General features: G+C 41.3%; 1 protein-coding gene across 6 annotated transcripts in view; it reads right to left on the bottom strand.

Annotated features, from left to right (window-relative positions):
- Positions 1-17,288, bottom strand: part of LOC133408831 (receptor-type tyrosine-protein phosphatase gamma-like) — a 436,974-nt gene that overhangs the window by 146,154 nt on the left and 273,532 nt on the right. For all 6 annotated transcript variants that reach the window (XR_009769331.1, XM_061688097.1, XM_061688098.1 and 3 more), the window contains exon 5: positions 12,932-13,027. Coding sequence is in view for 5 of the 6 variants with exons in the window: in XM_061688097.1 (XP_061544081.1) it covers positions 12,932-13,027 (96 nt within the window). In the remaining variant the exon portion in view is untranslated. The remainder of the gene's footprint in view (positions 1-12,931; positions 13,028-17,288) is intronic.

Genomic DNA, 17,288 nt, shown 5'->3' with positions numbered 1-17,288 from the left:
TCAAGCCGGAAGTCATTAACCCACACAGCTGCTTCCCTCATTCATGATGCAGACCTTTTTCAGAAGAATCCTGCAACCAAACCAAGTGGCTGCAAAGGATGGCATCATAGTCACGCAACAATCTCCATTGATGAACTCTTCACAGAGTGAAAGAACCATCAACCATGTTGTTCAAGAAGAGATCTATGCTCACGAGTATGCCTCTCTAAAGAAGGAGGAAAAATTGCCAAAAGACAGCCCTCTCAAAGCCTTAGATCCCTTCATTGATGCCGTTGGTCTTCTGTTAGTTGAAGGTCGTGTCAGAGAGGCACATCTCCAGCAAGCAGAGAAAACCCCTCTCATCATCCCTGGGAAACATCACATTGTAATACTTTCGGTCCGGCACTACCATTGGAAAACAATCAAGGACAACTGTTCACTGAAGGCGGCGTACGCCTTGCCAGTTTCTGGCTAGTCAGCGGAAAAAGGCGTGTGAGCAGCGTCATCCACAGTTGTGTCACATGCCGTAAACTACACGGAACCCCTCAGTCACAGAAGTTGGCCGATCTTCCGTCAGTCGCCTTTCTACAGAACCTCCATTCACGAATGTCGATTCATTCAGCCCATGGACTGTGTCTTCACATCGCACAAGGGGTGGTCTCACCCAGAGTAAGCAGTGGCAGTGTTATTTACCTGCATGGTGTACGAGCTGTCCACATCGAGGTGCTCAAATCCCTTGAAACCATGACTTTCATCAGTGCTCTCAGGCGGTTCCTCGCTGTGAGAGGCTCTGTGAAGCTCATCCGTTCAGATCAAGGAACCAACTTCATCAGGGCTTGTAAAGAGCTGAAGATTCCATCAAACATCGACCACCCTTCGGTTAAGAAGATCCTCCTGGACCAAGGATGTGCATGGGAGTTCAATATTCCACATGCCTCTAACATGGGTGGTTGATGAGAGAGGATGATCGGAGTAGCACGGAAGATCCTGGACTCCATGTTCCTCCAGCGGGGAATATCAAGACTCAGTCATGAGGCACTCACCACACTGATGGCAGAGTTTTCTGCTATCATCAATGCCAGACCTCTGATTCCAGTGTCTACTGACCCGGATGATCCTCTCATTCTTACACCAGCAACCCTCCTCACCCAGAAAGCGAGTCTTCCTTCAGCCTCAGTGGGTGACTGTGGCACCAAGTCCAACAATTAGCTAAGCCCTTCGGGGATAGATGTAGGAAGCAATACCCCGCAACACACAACAATCAGCTCGGCAAGGCAAGGTACGTAAAGTCGAGGTCAAGCTCTCCGGGAGAGATGGTACTAAACAGTACCAGTATCCCATCACTGAGTTATGGACTTTTGGGTTGTGACATTCAAGAATGCTAGACGGGGAGTGTCTTGCCTCTGATAGGCAGACAATTTACTGTTAGTTTCACTTCTTGTTTGAAGTCTGAATATTTTAAGTTAATTAAATTATGTGCAAGTGTGCTGTCCCTTTTAAAAAGATCGTGTAGTCGATCATGTCATTTGATCAGACCCTGGAAGTTTTGCTGACATTAGGACGTTGCTTCATGTCTTTCTTCAGTTCTGTGTGTGATCTTTGCGATACAACTAGCTACATTTTGTGCAGCCGTGGCATCGTTGGTACGAAGCCTCGTCTTTCTTTAAGTGTAACATTCTCATAAGCTCCCATTTTAGTTATGGAATGTTTGTGCAATGAGACGTTATGCCTGGATCAGTCTACAAGACAAATTTAAGACTACTGCAAGAACATCTTGCCGTATCTCGGTCAGACAGTGGGAACACTACACGACGTATTCTGATACCACCGTATCTCGTCTTTTACAATCACTGGGCTTTATCTTGTCAAATCAAACAGTGTGGAGGAGTGAAGTGGAGCCAGAAAACGTGTCACCGGTCAACGCGACCGGATACACCCATTACCATGGCGACGACAACAACAATGGATGACAACAATGGACAAAATTCATTGAACGTCAATGAATTTTGTGGGGGTGAAAAATAATAAAATGAGGTGCTCGGGAGAGGACGTTCATTCAAGGATTACTTGAGGTATGTTCACATACTTTTAATACGATGCGGCTTGCAAGCAGGCAACAAAACGTTATGTAGACTAGCAAGCTAGTGCTAGCACTAGAGGCTTCTTTATACACGCTGGGGCGTCAACCGCGCTGACGTCACTGTGGCCTGCAGTTCTCCTCCAAGTCAGGGGTGTCGCTACGGCTGGTATTGGGTGGCGTTTCCTCTGCAGTTTATGGTCATTTCCGGTAGCCCTTTTTACTTTCCTTTCCGGAACAAAGCAACAACAATGGCGACCATGGAACAATGTCTGCTAGAACAAATGGACCTAGATGACCAGATGATATATTTAATTATACTGCAAAATCGATCAAGAAGGCGGCGGCGTTGGTGGTATGTGGAACCAAGGGGAAAGCTGAGTACGTCATCACAGCATTTGACTAAAATGGACCAATCACGAGAGATCTCCGCGGCATTCTGCACGCGGCGTCAATTTGTGCTGTGTGTGCATCAAGTGCCGCATAGGGGCGTGCGGCACTTGCCCCTGCGTGCGGCACTTGCACCTATGCGTCGGTCACTTGATGCAATGCGGGCGCTATCGGCAGCGCACGCGCGGGAGTATAGAGAGGCCTTAACGGTTGTATGTAAACATGCTGCCATCCTGTCGAATCACGCTCTAAAGCTTCGGTAAACTGGTTTGTATGCGTGAATAAATGTTGAGAACGGTGACCAAGTATGTTGACAACAGCAAGCACGGGAGGCGATGCGCCAGTGACAATACACAATCTTATTCCTCGATATAAAGGTGCGCTGTCAGGAGTTGTCGTTGATATGTTGATATTACATGGACGATATAAAAAAAAATCAAACATGCAAGAGTTTTCATTTTGGCGTCACAGGGCTATCGTAGGGCCAAATCATTGGTCATGGATTATGTTACAGTTTTGTCGTTCCTGACAAAATATATTGGGCCCGATCCACGATAGCTCATCGGGCCAATATCGGGGGCTAAAGTCCTGTGGTCAGATCTAGGCATTAGACGAACAATGATGCAAAGTTGTCTAGTATTGAGTATGGTAACTAATTGTTCATTTGTTGCTATACGCTCCCAACAAGTGGCAATTCCGTGTCACTTTTCTTTCCATGCAAATACTGTATAATGGTGTATTCAAAAGACGTTTAGCTGTTTGTAATGAATACAACAATGTAGAACTTCGTGAATTAGACTGTTAAGTCACCTTATTTTGATGTTTAGTAATTATTGCTGTCGTTGTCTAGTAATTATGTTTATGAGACCATTTAACTCATTTAACTGATCATGCAGTATTTGTTTTGTTAAAACTTTTCAGTTTAACCCTTTCAATTGTCAATAAACCTGGAGTCAACTGGTCAAGCTGGTGTCCAGAGTCTTGATGAGTGGCAGGTGTTGAGCTTACTGCCTTTGTGTCCAGTGAACACTGAGAGCGCAGGATAGGTACGATGTCATTGCCAAAACATTAATGGGCATTTTTTAGGTGTAGCAAATGCAATAAATAATTTTGTCAGCATTCACAAAAATACAAAGGCTCAGTTGTGTTTGCAGTGGTCTAGAAATGCTTTGCATCATACTAACAGTTGATGCACTTCAGTTTTATACTATTCAAAACTGAACATATAACTGTATTTATAAAAACAGAATTTCTGCATACACTTCACTATTTACAAATTAATAGATGAGGTTAGTAGATTCTTTGTTTTTTTTTTTACTCAAATGACAAAGTTTTGCATGAAGCAGTATTCCAAATACAAGTAGAGGGATCTTGTCTGCTTCAAGGTACAGAACTGCCTCACAAGCATGACCTCCATTAAATTACTACGTTGATCATACTATGAAAGACAACAAGAAGCACACTAAAACCCCAGAGTCCATCTGATTAGATTTTTTTTTTTTACACTGTTGCTGAACCTTAACATGTGGATAACGGTGGTAACCCGAGGGGATATGTAAACAAACAAATGGGGGGCTTTTGAGTCAGGACAAGCTGAATGTGAAAGAACATTTGTTTTAACCATTGGTTACTCACTGATCTGGTCTGCAATGTGTCCTGCATACTGAAAATTTGCATTAACATCATAGCTGTAATGTCCTCCTTAATACATTGTTGTTTTGCTGTTCTGACTGTGAAATTGTAATGTGACAAACATCTGCAAGAAGGTTGCGAGTACTTAATCCAGGCCATGTCTCAAGTAATCTAGAAATTGGCAAATGCATAGCAGGTGTTATCTCTGAGGACCACAGACATCTTAAATTCATATGGATAATGAGAAAAAAAATGCAGAAGAACAATTAGCCATGCAGGAAAAGATAGGAAAATGACGTTCTTTGAAACAATTTCCACGCTGCCCCCCCGACTCCCCCACCACCACCACACACACAGAAATACATGCATCTATTTTCTACTCATCTCAGGTGCAAAAGTTGATTTCAAATAAATGTAAAATAAATAATGTAAAATACTTTCTTTTCTTTTCAAAGTAAAAAAAAAAGGGGAAAGAAAATGAGGTATGTATTTGAGAATGGATATTTCAGAGAAAAAAATGTAGGGTAGTATAATCGAAACAAAAACATGGCAGTCTGAGAGACAATATGGAGAAATGAAAGAAAGGAGGACAGGGAATTAATGTTTCATTATTAATGTTTATCTCTGAAAGCCCACAGGCTCGTCCCCGGAGATCCTCAGCCACGGGCCTCACATCACATTGTCCTACTCCTTCAATAACCATCCCTTCTTTCTCTTCAAATCCCCTTTCTCGCTCTGTCTCTCTTCATTCCTCCCCACAGCTCAGTTTTCCTCTCTCTCTCTCTCTCTCTCTCTCTCTCTCTCTCTCTCTCTCGCTCTCTCTCGCTCTCTCCTGGGACAGACCACTGGAGTGAGAACAAACATCTCAAAAGAAAAGACGGTTGTACGATGTGACATGCCCTCATATTTCTCTCATTCTATGACTTGTTTCCATCATCCCTGTTTTCCCCTCCCACTGTCATCCATCCAACACTCAATGTGTAGTACCCTCTTTGACTTATTTCTACTGCCTGCATGTCTTTGAGACATCTCACTTTCTGTCTTTGGCAGAACTAACTGCTGATGTATCAACCACTATTTCAAAGAAGATGCATTGAAGTACAGTCAGTACTAAATCAGTGATCAATATGTCAAAAAGCTGATGATAGAAAAATAAATGATGACATTTTGATTTCTTTATGAATTACAATAAGTACTAGTAAAAGACTGGGCTTTCATTCTTGGGTCAGAAATATGTACCTGTTGTGATGGTTCTACATAACAAACAAGTGTTTGCTTCACAAAATGATAATGTGCAATACTACAAGAAAAAATATTATCACAAATAACAGCACGATGACGTGCTAATTAGTTATATGAACCATTCCTAATATTAAGATGGACTGGGCAGCCAAACAAGGGCTGGCCTTGGATTTTTTATTTATGTACAAAATTGCATTTCAAACTCATTCATTGTGTACATTTTGCCTTCTCCTCGCATTTAGAGTTGCCAAATTGGGTGGCATAACTCCTTCGTCCTTCTGGGATGCATTGTGCAGGAAAGAACCAGTTGAGACAGATTGGGTATTAAACCAGTATTGAACAGTTTTTTTAAACATCTAAATGTCCCAAAAACATATGCATTTTTTAGATACTTCTGGAGAGAGAATGACAATCAGAAGGCTCAGCTTTCTGATTCGAGCAAGATATGACACCCGACCTTGGGCCTGAAACCTCGACCAATGAGAACTCTCCCGTGTGAGGCCATCAATGCTAGCCTCCAGCATATCTTGCCGGCCACCGCAGCAAAGTACAGCATTCAGTTTGCACAAGAGGGCAAGAACAACCCATCAAGGCTGATAATAAAATCTTGCCTGACAAAGAGTGGAACATGGTTGCCAACCTTGAGAAGCAGCTCCAGTTTCTCAGGGAGACTGGAGAAACAACTCTTCCACAGGACAGTCATATATTGTAGTCCGTCAGCAGAATGGTCCATTTTAGGGTCCTGACAGTCCTGTCGGAGGACGATGTGGAGATCTCCCATGAGCGATAGCAAGCCAAGTAGATGGAACTGGCAGCGTAGTGCAACGAGGCTGGCTGGAAAGCCATCATATGCCCTGCGGAAGTGGGTTGTAGGGGCTTTGTTGACTTGTCAACTTCTCGCTTGCTCTGTGAAATGAGATGAACAGGAAAGGGCTAGCTGAGAACAGCAGCTTCTGGCTGTGTAGGAAGCATAGGAGTTGGGGGCCGAGTACCATTTAGGATGTTAGCAGTGGTTGGCATGGAGAAATCCCTGCCATTGCTTTACCACCAGAAGATCCACTGGGGTTAAAAGACTGAAATATATAAGATGATCTGACCCATCTTGACACTTTGGAGGTGGTTAGGGAGGCTCTCCCTATATGGGTGTGCTGAAAACACCCAATGGAAATGGCAACATTTAAAGCTCCAGATTGTCCATCCATTTTCTGAGCCGCTTCTCCTCACTAGGGTCACGGGAGTGCTGGAGCCTATCCCAGCTGTCATCGGGCAGGAGGCGGGGTACACCCTGAACTGGTTGCCAGCCAATCGCACCATTCGCACTCACAGTCATGCCTACGGGCAATTTAGAGTCTCCAGAGTCTTTTCAGCCAGTCTCTCTGGCTGAAAGGAAATGCAGGCAAAGTCCGTCTTTGTTCTGCTGGCCCTGAGCGCTGCTTTTGACACATTCGACAATGTGATCTTATTACAGAGGTTAGAACACTGAGTGGAATTGTCCAGTACTGCTTTAAACTGGTTCAAGTCCTGTCTCGATGACAGGGTGTACTTTGTTGAAATTGGTAACTGTGTCTCAGTGGGATTCTCAAGTAATCACTATTGGGACCCTTAATGTTCCATCTGTACGTGCTTCCATTAGGCCAGCTAATATATAGCTATAATGCGTTGTAACACAACTATGCAGATGAACCTCGGATCTATATCTCATTGACGGCAGGTGAACATGAGCCTATAGATTCAGAGTCACTGCATCGAACACGATGGATGCAAAACCATTTTCTCCAGTTAAACTCAGACAAAATTTAAATCATTGTCTGTGGCCCAGAGAAAGGAAGACAAAGTCTTAGGAGGCAGCATGAGTCTTTCTCTCTAAAACTGTAACATCTGACTCAGACCTTAATTTTAAAAGCCACACTAAATGACTAACATCAGCAGTTTTTTACCATTAAAAAAAAACATTGTCAAAATCAAAACAATAGTGTTTACACACCGAGAAGCACATAAGATGGACATGAAATACAATAAATATTATAGGTATGAAGGAGTACAATTGTCGAGTAAAAAAAAAGAATGCCAAATCAGAATGTTTGCATGCGAATGAAAACAAGTCAATGTATTTTTTTTATCCTGCAATGCTTCTCTTTACTTCATTTTGACTTACTGTGCATCGCTTCTGCGCATGTATGCTTTGTGACTTCACCGAGAGTACCATGAAGTTTGTTTAAAAAAAACCAAGGACCTTCAGGCATGAATACCATGGAAAAAGGAGCCATCACTGGAGAGGGGGGACGCATGTCATGGTGACACATTTAAGAAAGCGAAAGTGGATCGAACACAGCGTTGAGCTCGTGCAGCTAGGTAGCTAGCAGGCTAAGTGGCCAGCAGGCTCGCGAGAAAGGCGGCAGTTTGGTCTGGTCGGTGAGGATTTATGGCATCGACCTGTGGCCAAGTTACGGCGAGGGATCCTCGTTAAAGTACGCTATTATATATAAAAAGAAAAAACTTTTCTGTATATGGGGAGACTATTTTGGACTATTATTTTGCAATACTACAAGGAGAAAAAGATCAAATTGGATTCGCTATTCGCTCGGCTACGTCATCATGAATAGCGAGTGGGGATATAGACCCCGAGTTTGACCATTAGTAAAGATGTTAAAAATTAAATTAAATACGTTGTAATAAGGGCATTTTAATGTGGTATTGTTATGCGCACAAAACATGGTGAAGTCCAAATGAGTTAACAGTGTCAGTGGAAGCCAGCAGGGGACGTGGGACGAGAGGGTACAGTAAATGCCAAAGTCTGGTATGAGAGGCTTGGCCAACGGTGAGCATGCCCTTGTCAGCAGCAACCCCGCAAAATATTGTCCTAATCTAAATGTATAATGTGTGAACTGAAAAATTAACAATAAAATGAACATGTCGCTTAATTTTAATGTTGAGTTCTTTGCATTTTCACCATGATTTAGGAAAGAGAAGCGATGTAGAGACACCCCCCTTGCCATGCTATTCGCGCATATTAACAAATATGCAAAACAAATTCACGTTAATAATAATATTGTAGTCCTCATGCCCTATATCTGTCAGTATCAACAACATTCTTACCTGCATCAGAGAACCCAAACTCTGCTCGGAAGTATGAAAGAGAGGTGAAACCCTAAGAATGTTATGGAGATTTTATGGAGATTTTGGAAAGTGGCACACAATTTTGTGTCATATCGTTTAACATGAAATAGTCCAGAGGTCCTTAGGTGGACAAATAGAAAGTTAGAATGAATCCAACTATGCATAGAAAAGGGTGTCTAAATAGTCGCTATACACTTTCTTGTCTTCTATTTTCATGACAGGTATCTTTCGGACAGACATGAATCCATCAGCATTTGAAAGGCTTTGCAGTTATTGAAGGCATATCATTGCTCATGGCTCGCCAATAGACATTGGAGCAGTGTTGCTTGGCAAAAGGTTTGTCTGTTCTTGATTCAGTTCAGCACCAATTCAGAAGCTTTATGGCTGTCACATTGCTCTAATGCATAGTAAAATTTATGCTATCCATGGCAAGGTCTTGAAACAGGATCTGTTCTTGACAGGCTATCCAGCAGAAGGCTTGCTACCACCACTGATAAAAACACCAAACTTTTAGTGCAAGCATTCGCGCAAAGCCAGGGAAAGTGAAAAAGCTTTACCCGTACTGTCAGAATGGGTACATTTTTATTTATCTCCTAAACTTCCACTGAATCGAGCTTTTTTGCCTTCCAGTCCAGCTGGAAGGCAAAAAAAAAAAAGGTACGGAAAATGGATGGATGGATGGCTGGATGGTATAGATTTACTTTGTTCCACTTTGTTCTCACTTTGTTCAAAAACATGACGTGATTAGAGAAAAATTGAGAACAGTTTTGTATTCTGCACCTAAAAATTTTGTTAAAAACAGCTGTCAGACCTAACTCAAGAAGAATTGTGTTCCCAAGTGTTATAGATTCAAGGCCCACAATTTAAACAATTTCAAGTTTTTATTTTTTTATTTTTACATAATTTGGGCTTTCAGCTCATAAAACCCACAAAATCAGTAATTCAAAAAACCCAAAAAGTTAGAATACTGTGAAGAAATCAGTCCAAACTTTCCAGGCCATAAATGTTTTAAACTGAGTGTCACACACTAGTCATCTACTAAACTCAAAGCACCTGCACAGGTTTACCCAGTTGTCATTAAATTGCTTCACTTTGGTTCACTTGGTTCAATATGGGAAAGACTGCAGACTTGACAACTGGCCAGACGACCATCACTGTTACCCTCCATAGGATGGGTAAGCCACAAACGATCATAACTAAGGAGGCTGGCTGGTCACATAGTGCTGTTTCCAAGAATATCAATGGAAAGTCTAGTGGAAGGACAAAATGTGGCAGGAGAAGATGCATCAGCAAAAGAGATGACCGTGGGCTTCAGTGGATTATCAAACAGAGAAGATTCAAGAATCTAGCAGAGATCCAGAAAGAGTGAAATGAGGTGGGAGTCACATCTTTAAAAAAACACCACATTCAGACGCATCCGGGAGATGGGCTACAACTGTCGGGTCAAGACACTTCTGAGCCTGAGCCAACGTAGGAAGTGTCTCAAATGAGCCAAGAAGGGCTGGACTGTTGGCCAGTGGTCCGAGGTCCTCTTTTCCGATGAAAGTAAAGTGTGTCTTTCATTCGGGAATCTGGAAATCTGGGCTGCCATAACTCCAAGGCAATGCCACAGAATTGCCCCAATGCCACGGTGCATCGAGGCAGTGATTCAAGCAAAAGGATTCCCAACTAAGTATTGCAGATTAACATGTTGTTTTGAAAGTACCATATTTTGATTGAATTAATGTGAACCTAATGTCTTTCTTTTTTTTCTACAAAAACGGAGAGGTAAATGGTGATTTCTTCACAGTATTCAAATTTTTTTAATTCCAGATTTTGTGGGGTTTATGAGCCGGAAGCCCAAATCATGTAAAAATAAACAAATGAAAAGTTGAAATTGTTTAAATTGTGGGCCCGGCATCTATAACAGGTGTGGGAAAATTACGGCCCGCAGGCCACATCCGGCCCGCCACAGATTGGTAAAGAATCGCCCAAATCATTTCAAAATCATGACTGCATTAATTTGACCTTGTCCTGTAATGCCGAGTGGTTCCACCAGGCTGTGCTGTAATACCCAGTGATACATTGACTTGACTTTGGCTGTTCTGTTTTTACTCTGTTACTGCTCTGAACCCTTCTTCAACCATGAGTGGGCCAAAGAAAAGAAAAGTCGACGGGTGAGGGCCGAGTGTTTAATATTGAATGGACAACTAAATACTTTTTCACTGAAGTCCGGTCAAAGGCTGTATGTCTAATTTGTTAAGAAACCATTGCCAGTTTTAGAGGACTATAACATCAACCGTCACTTTTCTACCAAGCGTGCTGATTATGCTAACAGCCAATCAATGCAGGAACTGATGGCTATGGCTCAGCGGAAAAAAATCAAGCTTGCAGGCTCAGCAAAACACCTTTATCAGACAAACTGCCATCCACGATTCAGTCACACAAGACCCTGAAACAGCGCCACGGGAGCTGCAGATGGAACTGATTGAGCTCCAATGTGATACTGTCTTAAAAGAGAAGTTCAACTCTCAAACTGGATGAGTTTTATGCTTCATTACGTGTAGACACATTTCCAAAAATCCAGAAGTTGGCACAAAGGATGCTGGTGGTGTTTGGCTCTACATACAGTGGGTATGGAAAGTATTCAGACCCCCTTAAATGTTTTACTCTTTTGTTATGTTGCAGCCATTTGATAAAATCATTTAAGTAGATTTTTCCCCTCATTAATGAACACAGAGCACCCCATATTGACAGAAAAAAAATTAATTTTTGAAAATTTTGCAGATTTATTAAAAAAGAAAACTTAAATATCACAGAGCTATAAGTATTCAGACCCTTTGCTGTGACACTCATACATTTAACTTGGGTGCTGTCCATTTCTTCTGATCATCCTTGAGATGGTTCTACACCTTCAGTGGAGTCCAGCTGTGTTTGATTATACTGATTGGACTTGATTAGGAAAGCCACACACCTGTCTATATAAGACTTTACAGCTCACATTGCATGTCAGATCAAATGAGAATCATGAGGTCAAAGGAACTGCCTGAAGAGCTCAGAGACAGAATTGTGGCAAGGCACAGTTCTGGCCACGGTTACAAAAAAATCTCTGCTGCACTTAATGTTCCTAAGAGCACAGTGGCCTCCATAATCCTGAAATGGAAGACGTTTGGGACGACCAGAACCCTTACTAGAGCTGGCCATCCGGCCAAACTGCGTAATCGGAGTAGAAGAGCCTTGGTGAGAGGGGTAAAGAAGAACCCAAAGATCACTGTGGCTGAGCTCCAGAGATGCAGTCGGGAGATGGGAGAAAGTTCTAGAAAGTCAACCATCACTGCAGCTCTTCACCAGTCGGGGCTTTATGGCAGAGTGCCCGACGGAAGCCACTCCTCAGTGCAAGACACATGAAAGCCTGCATGGAGTTTCCTAAAAAACGCCTGAAGGACTCCAAGACGGTGACAAATAAGAGTATCTGGTCTGATGAGACCAAGACAGAACTTTTTGGCCTTAATTCTAAGTGCTATGTGTGGAGAAAACCAGGCACTGCTCATCACCTGTCCAATACAGTCCCAACAGTGAAGCATTGTGGTGGCAGCATCATGCTGTGGGGGTGTTTTTCAGCTGCAGGGACAGGACAACTGGTTGCAATCGAAGGAAAGATGAATGCGGTCAAGTACAGCGATATCCTGGACGAAAACTTTCTCCAGAGTTCTTAGGCCCTCAGACTTGGCCGAAGGTTCACGGTCCAACAGGACAATGACCCTAAACACACAGCTAAAATAACGAAGGAGTAGCTTCAGAACAACTCCGTGACTGTTCTTGAATGGCCCAGCCAGAGCCCTGACTTAAACCCAATTGAGCATCTCTGGAAAGTCCTGAAAATGGAAAAAGTCAATGTGGCCCCTGAGCCAAAAACCTTTCCCACACCTGATCCATAATCTATGAAAGTTTAACTTTTTGAATGGAGTTATGGAAATAAATAAACTTTACCATGATATGAATTTTTTTTTTTTTGGAAAGGGTCTGTACTAAAAATAAAATAAAAACCATTATATTTTTGCACATAAAGGAAGGAAGCTAAACCGATGGGAGAGCAAGCACGACACCATTGGGATAATCTGTACAAAAAGGCCAAGCCGTCAAATGCAAATGTATCTTCCTCGAAAACTCTCAAAATTCTACGAATCCAACAGCTCAGACCAAGTGGAGAATATGTCATCATGTGCATCATTCACCTTTTATCCTCTTCATTAGCTATATAAGACTACTCCAGAGTCGATCAAACAAACATCAACTGAATACTAATAATTGTTTGCTGTCAAACAAGAACATTATAATCACTCTCCATCTGAAATTGAGTCCACGCTCACAGTAATCTCTATTATTAAGTAAAGATGAACAAGACAGAACTGTGTTGGCATGTGTGTGTTTGATGACAAAAGGTGTATTTGTCAGTTTTCATACTCAAACACACATTTACCATCTGGAATAATTCAAGAAAAAAAATCCTCAAACCTGAAGGAAAACTGCCATGGCTGCGATGATCCTCTTCTCCTTAAGTGCTCCACTGAGGCTGTCAAAGTCATCCGAGTTGTACATATAGATTTGCATCTGTCATAGAGCACACAACAATAAACATGTTAGTTTCAAGACAATATTTGAAAAGTTATAGCGATTTTCGCAATAGCTACTGTACATTATTAAATTATTTACCGAATGCACAAACCTTTTAGGGTTGATCAAGCTCTAAGTTTCCTATTAGTCGTAGTATAGTAGTAATTATAATGTATTTATTTTATAATTTTCTACCAATGTTCTCTACCAATGACAAGAAGACAAGTGTGGTGCACGGTTATTTTGACCATGAGTTTGCATATAATGTTCGCACAGCTGATACTACAAGACTGCATTGCAGAATAGCTTATGCATTGTCACATAGCTGTCCCCATCTCTTATGTTACCTGTAAAGTCACGCATTTTTGTTTGTCACTTGTCGGACTCCTGAATTTAGGTGAATTATTACGTTAAAAAAGGTGTGTGCGTGTGTTTGTGTGTGTGTGAGAGAGAGAGGGAGAGAGAGAGAGAGAGAGACAACTGAGACCCTTTTGTACATTTGCCTTTAAGATCATGTCCACATGTTGAGTTACTTAGTGCTCAATATTATGTATGTTTCCATTCACAAGTTCATTCATTTATTTATTCTCCGCTTGAGACCGTTTCAAATTTTCACTAATTTTCATTTCTCTTGGTTCCTTTTCAGTTTGTCGTCCTTTTCTTCATCTTTTTCCCGACTATTCAACTGCATGGTCCCCGACCGAGTAAGAATGCCTCCGAGTTGGTGACCACGTGATCCACTAATAGTGAGTGAACATTGCAGCAACTACCAGAATAAGTACAAATTGGTGCACAGTAGCTTGGTGTTTTGTAGTATTGCGGAATAATAATAATAATAATAATAAAATAAAACAAATTTTAAAATAGCTTGTCCCTATTTTCCCTGTAGTTTCACAACAAATGTTCCACATATCAAACATTCTATTGTGTACTGTGTGTCTGAGTCAAGGATACTGACCTCTGCAATCGAGGACTAATTTTACATAACTATGGCAACCCTTTCAGAAAAAGATTGATTCACGAGGTTTTTGATCATTTTGCCCTGCTGTTAGCTAATCAACAACGTGGTGCCCCATTTTGATGCTAGCTTAACAGCCTTAGTTACCACATCCTCCTGTTTCACTTGAAACAGACCCCGGGGAACGAAAGAAAATGCACACTTTATCCTCCAACCCCTTAACATTAATTACGTTTTTTTAACACGAATATAAACTACATCTGCAACTCTACCAAATGTTTTAATACATCGAGAAAGGCTATAAGAAAAGTGCCATGGGAACTGACTCTGTAATCCTCACAGCCCAGAGTTACTGAGACATGAACATTATGCATGACCTTTTCCCCTCTGCTGTTTGAATTTCCGCAGTGCAGCATAGAGACTTGCTGAATTCAAGTCTTTTCTACTGCTGGAGGCACGGCCTTTATGTGAGGAAGTAATGACTCATGTTTATATAGATTTAAATCTGATGAAATACCTAACAAAAATAGGATGCTGTTTTTCGGATTAAAAAAAAAAAAGACAGCAGAACTATTAAATAAAGACGCGCGGTTGTGTTTTAAGGCATGGCAGTACAGTATGTCGAGACGATCCTAGATTTTGAAATACATACAGGTACCTAAGAACCAAAAAGTATACTGTATTCCAGGAACTTTCATCACTTCAATTTAGCATGCTCTGAAAGCAGTACTTACAATCATAATGTTGCCAACTGTGTAAAATGGAAGGTTTGTGTATGCAGACATAATGTTGGTGCACAATTTGTCAGCATTCTTGGTAGTTCGAACAGGGAAGATAGTTACCATGGTTAAGGTTAAAGAATGGTCATGTCGGAAAACGTTCACCGAATCTGTGAATAAAAGTTGATGTACCTGCAAAAAGTGTCCTGATTGTTGCTCATATGTTGCTTACACCCTAACCTTACTCTTGATTGAACAACTCATTACTTCTACATTAAATAATGAGTGATATACACCACACACAACTTTAAGCTGAGATTCCATTGTCTCTATGTTGTGGGAAACTGATCCAAATTCAGATGGATGGAGAGTGGACGAAATAATTATTTGATCCCTCACTGATTTTGTAAGTTCACCCACTGACAAAGACATGAGCGGTCTATAATTTTTAATTGAAATAAGTTTAATGGTAGTTTTATGTTAACCGTGAGAGACAGAATATCTTAAAGAAAACCTTGAAAAATCACGTTTTAAAAAGAGATACTATGTATTTGCCTTTCATTGAGTGAAATAAGTATTTGATCCCCTAGCAACAATAAAGAATTTTGCCTCCCACAGACTAGTCCTCACACTTTAAAGAAAGTATTCCTAATCTAAACTCGTTAGCTGTATGAAAGACACCTATCGCAACTTGTTACCTGCATAAAGACACCTGTCCATAGAATCAATCAATCAGACACCAACCTCTCCATCATGGCCAAGACCAAGGAACTTTCTAAGGACATCAAGGACAAGATTTTAGACCTGCACAAGGCTGGAATGGGCAACACGGCCATTGGCAAGAGGCTGGGTGAGAAGGAGACAACTTTTGGTGTAATAATTAGAAAATGGAATAAACATAAAATGACTGTCAATCTCTCCCAGTCTGGGGCTCCTTGCAAGATTTCACCTCGTGTGGTATCGCTGATCATGAGAAAGGTTAGGCATCAACCCAGAACTACATGAAATGAGCTTGTTAAAAATCTCAAGGTAGCTGGGACCAGTCGCCAAGAAAAACATTGGTTACACACTATGCCGTAATGGATTAAAATACTGCAGCACCTGTAAGGTCCCCTGCTCAAGAAGGCACATGTACAGGCCCATCCGAAGTTGGCAATGAACACCTGAATGATTCGGAGAATGATTGTGAGTAGGTGCTGTGGTCAGATGAGACCCAAATCGAGCTGTTTGGAATCAGTTTGACTCGCCGTGTATGGAGGAAGAGGAATTCAGACTACAATGCCAAGAACACCATCCCCACCGTCAAGCATGAAGGTGGAAGACAGTGTTTCTCTGCAAAGGGGACAGGTCAATTTCTCTGCACCGAGGGAACTATGGATGGAGACTTGTACTGTGAAATCCTGGGTGACAACCTCCTCCTCAGCCAGAAAACTTAAAATGGGTCGTGGATGGGGCTTCCAGCACAACGATGCCCCAAAGCACACAGCCAAGGAAATGAAAGCATGGCTAAAGAAGAAGCACACTGAGATCATGGAATGGACTAGCCATTCTCTCTTCTTCTAGCCATTCTCCAGACCTAAATGCCATAGAAAATCAATTCAATTAAATTTGTCCTAAGTAAATTATTTGTATTTTTTGATTTCATTTATTTAACAGATGCCTAATAGCAAAACTAATTAAAGATAATTGGTCAATGTTTGCACTAAATAGAAGATGGTCAATACCACATTGAAATGGACTTGGCTGGTCGGTTGTTGCTCAGTAAAAAAAACAAATGAGAGCACACACAGATACAAACACTAATATGAAACCCACACAAACACTATCTCTGGTCAAACACTCCTCAGGCACTGTTTGTTGTCATGGTGATGTGGAGGCGTGCCACACACAGCAATTCTATGCACACAGTGTGAGAAATACATTATTGACAGTTGTGCACATAAAATGCATATTTACTCAACATGCACGATAACATTTGCACTGCTCGAGAACACATTCCTGCCTTTCGTGCCAGAAGTAATTTTGGTCATGCCAATAGCAACACTGTCAATATGCATTTTTTTATCCTGTTTCTTTTGCTAGCTAATCCTCACATTCTGTAAATAGCTTGGCAGATTTATTTAAAAAAAAAATCTATTTGCAGAGTAAGCAGTTGTTAAAAACCTTGATATCGAGTCTGTGGTAAATCTATCGCTGAGATCGCTCAACTGCAACAACAGAATCTCCTATGTAGACCAGGATTAATTATAGTGAGAGTGGATGATTGCCCTTGCAAATGAACCAGTGGAAAAGCAGCTCAACAATTTGAATATTCTGAAACAAGCTACAGTATTTGCTCTAATGATGTTGCTTTTGTCTCCTTACATAATGGGACCATTATAATATTAAGTACACTGGAGATAGCATTCTATTCTGTGGATGACATTGTTGCAAAATTACGAAATGTTAATCCTGAGTGACATTTTTTTGATACGTCTCCTGCCAAATTGAATTCATCATACTGTAGGTACAATGAGCATGTTAGATAGTTCTTGTATATTTATATGCTATTCTTTAGTAGACATTAATTATACATTTAGAG

This window comes from Phycodurus eques, chromosome 10, assembly GCF_024500275.1.
Source record: "Phycodurus eques isolate BA_2022a chromosome 10, UOR_Pequ_1.1, whole genome shotgun sequence".
Lineage (NCBI taxonomy): Eukaryota > Metazoa > Chordata > Actinopteri > Syngnathiformes > Syngnathidae > Phycodurus > Phycodurus eques.
The sequence above is the reverse complement of the archived record's forward strand: the minus strand, read 5'-3'. Positions and strand labels throughout refer to the sequence as shown.